Source organism: Terrapene carolina, unplaced genomic scaffold (assembly GCF_002925995.2).
Source record: "Terrapene carolina triunguis isolate 2854851 unplaced genomic scaffold, T_m_triunguis-2.0 Scaffold195, whole genome shotgun sequence".
Classification (NCBI taxonomy): Eukaryota; Metazoa; Chordata; order Testudines; family Emydidae; genus Terrapene; species Terrapene triunguis.
The window spans coordinates 1253566-1261453 of NW_020664546.1; the positions used below are offsets into that span (position 1 = coordinate 1253566).

General features: G+C 45.6%; 1 protein-coding gene across 2 annotated transcripts in view; it reads left to right on the plus strand.

Annotated features, from left to right (window-relative positions):
- Positions 1–7888, plus strand: part of KDM5B (lysine demethylase 5B) — a 199517-nt gene that overhangs the window by 93530 nt on the left and 98099 nt on the right. For both annotated transcript variants that reach the window (XM_026655093.2, XM_026655091.1), the window contains one exon: positions 929–1110. In XM_026655093.2, the coding sequence (XP_026510878.1) occupies positions 929–1110 (182 nt within the window). The remainder of the gene's footprint in view (positions 1–928; positions 1111–7888) is intronic.

The following is a 7888-nucleotide window of genomic DNA, read 5'->3' on the forward strand; positions in this document are numbered from 1 at the left end:
ATCAATTGATACATTTACCAGTATCCTTTTGTGAAACACAGTCAACCAAGGGTAAAGCTGCAGTGCACACATTAGATATCCTTATGGGTCTGGCCCTTTTATTTGAAAGGATAAAATCATTTAGATCATCCCCAAAGCTGTTCCCCCCCCCCCCCCCCCCATGGCTGAAAGATCTAAGGGTCTCGGGCAGTTGCAACCCAGAGAATTTCTAGATGGGTGTCAGGTTGTATAAAGTTATGATACGGTCAATTTACAGCTCCCTGGGAACATTAGAGCACATTCAACCAAGGCACAGGCAGCTTCTTTTAGAGGTGTTCCTTTAATTGCTATTTGTAGGACTGCCACCTGGGGTAATGAATGTACCTTCACAAAACATTACTCTGCTGTGGAGGCAGCATGTCCAGATGCTCGATTTTGACAAGGATGTATTAAAATCCCTGTTTAATGAGACCTGCATATTTCCCACCCCCTCTTTTATGGATACTGTTTGGGAGACACCAGACATGGAACACACATAGACAAGCACTCAAAGAAGAAATGGAAGTTACTTACCTGTTTGTTCAGTAACTGGACTTCTTTGGATGTGTGTCTATATGTGTTCCATAACATACCCTCATTTCCCCACAACTGCTGAGTCTAATACTTGGATTGGGTAGTGGTGAAGGAACCGAGGGTAGTTGGTTGCTCCACACCCTTTATATCCTCAAGCAGGGGAGGGCTTGATGCTATGCAGGGAGCAGGTGCAATCAATGACATTGCTGGCCAAAGCCTTCCAAACTCCAGTGCATATGCATCAGACTTGGAACACATATAGATAACACATCTCGAAGAACTTCAGTTACTGAACAGGTAAGTTACTTCAATTTTTGTTGTTTACTTGATGTGGCTTAGACCAGTGACTCTTTTTTTTTTTCTGTTCCACTTTTAGGAATATCTTGATAGTGGCTGGAATTTGAACAACATGCCTGTGATGGAGCAATCTGTACTTGCTCACATCACTGCAGATATATGTGGAATGAAATTGCCGTGGCTTTATGTAGGAATGTGCTTTTCTTCATTTTGCTGGCATATTGAGGACCACTGGAGCTATTCCATTAACTATCTGCACTGGTGAGTTTTGGGGAGGAGGGGGAAATAACCCCAAAGCCCCACTGATTTGTAGGGACTAAGTCCAGGTTGTAAGTGCATAGATTTTTAAGGCTGAAGGAACTCTTATGGTAATCTAATCTCACCTCCCGCATAATACATACCATAGAACTTCACCCAGTGAAATCCTGCATCACACTCAAGAAATTGTGGTTGAGCTAGAGCCTGTCTTTTAAAGACATCCACTCTTGATGTAAAGACATCCCTTGCTAAGTTGTTGCAAAGGTTGCTTATCCTCAATGTTAAAACTTGTACCTAATTTCCAGTTTAAATATGTCTAGCTGTAATTTACAGCTATTAGATCTTTGTATTATTTTGTCTGATATTTTTTTTTTCAAGTGGTCACCTGACTTTTGTGCTATCAGAAATCTTCTCTCCACATAAGTAGTTGTTGATTATGATCAAGTCAGCTCTTTAATCAACACAATGTTGAAGGGAGCCATTCTTCTTAGCCACAAAATAAATGAATGTCCTAAGTCTCTTGCTGTGGGGCACATTTTCCACATCTCGACTGCTCCTTCTAGCTCTTACTTGAACCCTTTCCAGTTTTTCAATGTCCTTTTTTAAAAATGTGGACATTACTGGAAATATAATTCCAGTCATGGTCTCACCAGTGCTGCATGCAGAGATAATACCACAGTCCTACTCAGTATTCCTCTGTTGGTACATCCAAGAATTGTATCAGCCCCTCTTAGCCACAGCTTTGCAAAAGGAGCTCATTTTAATTTACAATTATATATACAATTAATATACAATTAACTTCTCTTTTCAGAGAGTCACTGCTTTCCAGAATAGTTCCCCATCCTGACATTAGTGTTTGCTGTCTGAACCCATATTAGGAAGGGTATGTCTACACTACAGGATTAATCCGAATTTAGATAATTCGAATTTGGGAAACAGGTTGTATAAATTCGATTGTGCGCGGCCACACTAAGCACCTTAATTCGGTTTTAAACCACATTAATTCGGTGGTGTGCGGCCACACTACCCCATTAACTTAAACACAGTAATTCGGTGGTGTGCGTCCACACTAACCCTAATTCGAATTAACAAAATCGATTTAGGCTCTACTCCGTTCGTCGAGGTGGAGTACAGAAATCGATTTAAAGGGCCCTTTAATTCGAATTAACTGGCTCTGTAGTGTGGACGGGTGAAGGGTTAATTCGGATTAAGGCAGCTAAATCCGAATTAAAGTCCTAGTGTAGACCAGGCCGAAATGTAGTTCCAACTGCCTCGCTTCCTTCTGCTTTGCCATGGAGAACATTAGAAACCACTCTGTGTCCTGTCTGCAACTGTAGACATTTTTCTAGCCTTTATTTTAAATAGTTGATGTGTTTAGCTGTGTGTAATCCACTTTAGAGTAATTTGGGGGAGGAGATAATCCCCTTGCTACATGTCATGACCCAGCCTCCACTTCCAGCACCAGAAACCTGTCCTTCCTCAGCCTCATTCATAGTTCATTGGAGGTGAGGCTTCAGGGTATGAGGAAATGACTTCTAATGATCAAGGGATACCTATAGGAGGTGTTATCACTGAAGCTACTTCGTCGGATAAAAATATAGACTCCTTGATGGCTTGTCCTCTGGACAAATTTCTGCAATTTCAGAGGCTGCTCAATAGGATGGCCCACACCTTGCAGCTAGAAACTGGAGATTAAGGCCGAAGACAGGATCACCCCCCCCCCCCACCCCCAAGTAAAGGACTCCTTAACCCAGCCAGAGACATCTGAATAATGCTATCTACTTCACCTGCAGTATCTAAGAGGGTGGAGATCTCTTGTATTAATTTTGATGGAATATAGGGCTTAGAGAAAGTGTGACCTGAAACACAGTTTCACTGTGACCTGAAACTGCCCAATATTAAATATATGCAGTGTTGTTGTAACCATGTTGGTCTCAGGATGTTAGAGAGACACAGTCATATCTTTTATGGGACCAACTTCTGTTGGTGAGAGAGAGATTTCGAGTTTACACAGAGATCTTCTTGGTTTTAACTCAGCCTACTTATTTTCCATGGCAAACACACCATTAAACATTCTCTTAACCTTTTATTAAAAATACAGAAAAAGAAGGGGAAAAGTTAAAGTATTTGAAATATAAAGTATTAAATAAGGCTTTTATTTTAACCATAATCCAATTCCCTTTTTCTTTAGATGTAGAGTGATTTTTTTAATAGGGATTTGACAGTTTCTTAGCTGGTATCAACAATGGTAATAACTGTCCTTTTTGGGAAACAGTGAAAAAGTTTAGCAACAGCAACAATTCTAGCCCATCTTAAGTCCAATCCCTTTTCCTAGAAGACAAAACAAAACAAATGCATGTAAAAGGAGAAAGAAGAGAACAGCAAAGTTAGAAAATGCAGCTTTTATCTCTGGTGTTGACTTTCACTTGCATCCTCACTGCTGGAAAAACACAGGCATAGCACGGTTTTATCAGCCACTCCAACAGCTGGCAAACTTGTACCAGCAGTGGGCAGTTTAGGGTATCACTTTTAGCTGCCTCTTTGGTCACAGGCTCTCAGCGGTGTTGCAAAATATACAGTTTTGGCTGGCTAAGCCAGACTCTTATTAGAAGGAAAAAAGAGGGACAGGAAGAGAACATAAATGATGTGGGGAGAGGACAAAGTCTCACATCCCAGGCGGTGGTCAGGATTTAGCTGAACCCAGTGAAGGTGGCAATGTCACCTGGGTCCCTTGCTCTGGCCTGGTCAGTCGGGACCAGAATAACGCATACCCAATGGTGTAACAGTGGATCCTAGGGTCTCAGGATATGGTGGAGGTGGCAGCTATCAAGGTAAAGCTCACTCCTTCTGGGTGTTTACACAATGTTTACCATAGTAGCAGCATAACTCATAAAACATGGTGGACCAGATGTGACATTTGTTTCACTCTTTAGGGCTTCAGATCAAGTGGGACAAGTTCTGTTTTATCCCCTTGTCAGAGAATCTCCTTTAGTCCAGAAAGCCTGCCACTGTGAAATGATGTGGTCAGAAATGAAGGGGCTATCTGTGCAACGGATAGAGGATTTGCACCTGATTTCTCTTTTATCTGTGCAGTTTTGAACTACTTACTATACATAGAGTTCTGGACTGTCTACAGCATCCATAAAGGTTCACCTACATGCTCTATTAGTGTATTACCCCCAAGCACCCTCCTTGTGGTTACTTAAAGGCCTGACCACTCTCTTTCCTTCCATGACAGCTTGTCATAGAATATCAGGGTTGGAAGGGACCTCAGGAGGTCATCTAGTCCAACCCCCTGCTCAAAGCAGGACCAATTCCCAACTAAATCATACCATGTTCCTCTCTAGGAATTGAATTTTGCTACTAACAAAACTCATGGAGTTCTGTCCTCCCCCTTTTGAGCCCCTGCAGGGTTAGTCCTTGGATCACCAGTCTAACAAAATGGCCATTCTGATAGCTGTCACATCTGCCAGGAGGGTCAGTGAGTTGCAGTCACTGATGGCTATAACTCTATATGCCTCACTGCACAAAGACAAGATGGTCCTCTTGTCAGGAACTCAGCTGGCTCCAAGTGCAGTTACCTGGCACCCAATGAGAGCGGCTGAGCTCAATATCTTTCACTAAGTGACTGTGCTGCTTGGACACGAGCCAGCAGATCATCATTCAAGCCTTGTAGCAACAGCAGCACAGTGGCTGTTCAGTGCATTCTGTGCCTGCAGCTGCACTGGACCTGCTTCCTGTACTGATTCTTGCTCCAATCTGCAACTGTTCCTGCTCCAGGCCCAGTCTCTACCTTCCTCCAAACCTCCTGGCTCTGACCACTGGCTTCTCTCCTGACCATGACTGCTGCCTGTGGCCACTGACTCCATGACTCCAGTTCCCTTTTCCTGTTCTGCTACAACCTCTAGACCTGACTCCCATTCTGACCATTAGTTTGCACCACCTACACCCCAGTGTGTGACAGTTTGAGCAGCCTGCTAAAATATAAGATGGGACATCACCTCACAGTATGGAGGTACCCAGCAGGAGCCGAACTCACCCTCTCTAATGTTGTCGTAATCCTATATGATCTATGTAACCAGGTCACTGCATTACCAGAATGCAGTCCTTCAGTCCCAGGTGCAAGCCCAGACTCCTAATCCTTGCATCCTCATCCCATAAGCCCCAGGTGCCCCTAGCCAATAAGTTTGATGGGGATCGTGCCAAATTTTGGGGGTTCTTTAATCAGTGCCATCTTCTGTTTGAGTTATGGCCACAGATGTACGCCAGGGATCGGTTCTGAGTGGGATTAGTAATTAGTCTGCTCATCAGAGAGGCCCTGAAATGGGTGTCCTGGCTCTTGGAGGGGTCCAGTCCTCTCTTTGAACACTTGAACTTTGTATAGGCAATGGCCGGCATCTTTGATGTCTCTAATTGAGAACATTCTGCAGAAGCTGCTCCCCATGCCCTAAAGCAGGGACCCCGGTCCATTGCTAAGTATTTAGCTGAATTTCAATGTCTGGCCACAGACACCCCACTTTAGGCAGGGGCTCAGTGACTATCAAAGATGAACTAGCACTGGGAAACTTCCATTTAATTTGGGAGACCCAAGAGCTCCATGTCCACCATATGCACACTGTTCTTGATCAGCTTTGCCAAAATCAACTTGACGCAAAACCTGAGAAACACAAATTTGACAAGAATACTAGGGTGTTTCTGGGCCTTGTCATCTCCTAGTGGCACTTGTCAGGGACCCTCGGAAGATGGCTGCTATCGCCAAGTGGAAGGTGCCCTCAAATATATATGGGGTACAGTGGTTCTTTAGGTTTGCAAACTTTTACCATTGATTCATCAAAGGCTTCTCTAACCTAGTCGCTTCTATAACGTTGCTCCTCAAAAAGGGGTTCATGTGGTCCACTGACACACAAGTGGATTTTGACCACTTGGAAAAAAAAATTCCTTTCTGCCCTCATTTTGACCCATCTAGACCCCACAAAGACCTTCATAGTCCGGACCAATGCCTCAGACATCATGATAGGCGCAGTCCTCTTGCAGTTCACAGGTCCTCACCAGATGCCCCATCCCTGCACTACCTTCTCTCGGAAACTGACTCCTGCAGAGGGAAATTATGATGTACAGGATGAGGAGCTGCCTTCAGAGAATGGCATCACCTCCTTGAGGGGGCCTGCACTCCTGCCAGGTTGGGACAGATCACAAGAATTTGGAATACCTGCAGACAGCACAATTACTCAACCAATATCAAATTCACTGGGCCCTTTTCCTCTCTTAATTGACCTTACAGGGACTAAGAACGAGAAGGCACCTTGTCCTGCAAGGACAAGTAACATGAAGTGGAACAGAAATCTCTCAGGACCATCCTTAAACCCTCCACTTAGTCTATGGGACCATCCAGTGGTCATCTGATGACCACTATGCATTCTCTGCTCCGAGGTGATCTGTTTGTGGTCCCAATCTGCAGGTCTCTAGGAATCACCAGCACCTCCCCCAGATTCAAGGTTTTGCCTGCAACAAGACCACATCTATTGTGGGTATCACCTCTGCATTCCTGAGGGCAGCTCCTGGCTTCAGGTGCTAAGACTATGTCATGACTTACCCATGATGAGTCCTTTATGTCAGTGTAAAAACTGGAACATGATTGCTAGGTACTGCTGGTGGTCAATCCTACAAACATGTTCAGTCATGTGACCTTTGCACCTGCATGAAGAAACCACAAGCAAGTCCATTGGACTTCCTTCAACCCCACCCCACATATCCATGTTCATGGTCCAATTTTTCTGTGGATTTTATTGTGAAATTACCGTGCTCTCAAGGTCACTGTTATCCTGACTGGTGGTGGTGGTTCTAACCAAAGATGGCCCATTTGATTCCCTGCTTCACTATTTCATCTGCCTGTGAAAACCACACCAGTCTTCCTGGAGCAGGTCTTCTGGTATCAGCATGCTGACATGCATAATTTTTAGATTGAGGTCCTCAATTCATTTCTTTGTTCTGTCAGGAATTTCTCCAACCCTGCACCAAGCCCCTTAGCGCGACATCCCACCATCCACACATAGATGGCCAAGATAGAAAGAATCAGTCAGAACTTGGAGCAATATCTGCTGTTTTTTTGAATTTCCATCGGGATGATTGGCTTCCACTACTGTGTTTGGATGAGTTGGCATACAACTTAACTCATGCTTCCACTCAACAGACTCCCCTCTTTGCGAATTTCAGTTTTCACCCCGGTTTCATCCAGATCTATGTAGTAGTCTCGGCCGGGGTTCGGCCCTCAGCGGGGCTGTGGGGTATCCCACCGCCTCGCTACACAGGGGCTGAGGCAATGTCTATAGCAGCCCAGGCCCTAGGTCACGGCGAGGCAGCAAGCAAATAGTCAGTCAGTAACCCAGGCCTTAAGCAGGGGCTGGGTCAGGTTTGTAGCAGGTCCCAGCCTCTCTAGGCCAGGGAAAAAGGGGGGAGTCTGCCACCCAAGGAGTGGGTGGCAGGGGGGACGCAGGCCCTCCCACTCCACTGCGTCCCAGCCCGGGGCCCTAGCAGCGACGGACGTTCGCTGCTGTCAGTGGGGATCCTGGCCGCAACACACTGACTTGGCTCTGGCAGTGCAGCAGCCAGACTGGGGTCGGCTGCCCCCGGGCTACTTCCACACTCCCCCTCATATGGTACCTGGGCCGTCCTAGTGTCGTCGGTGCTCTCCACCAGCATCGGCTCCTCTGGGTAGGTAGCACAGGGTAGGCTCGGTTCCTCCTCGGGGTAGCTGGCACGGGGCAGGCTCGGCCGTTCCTCC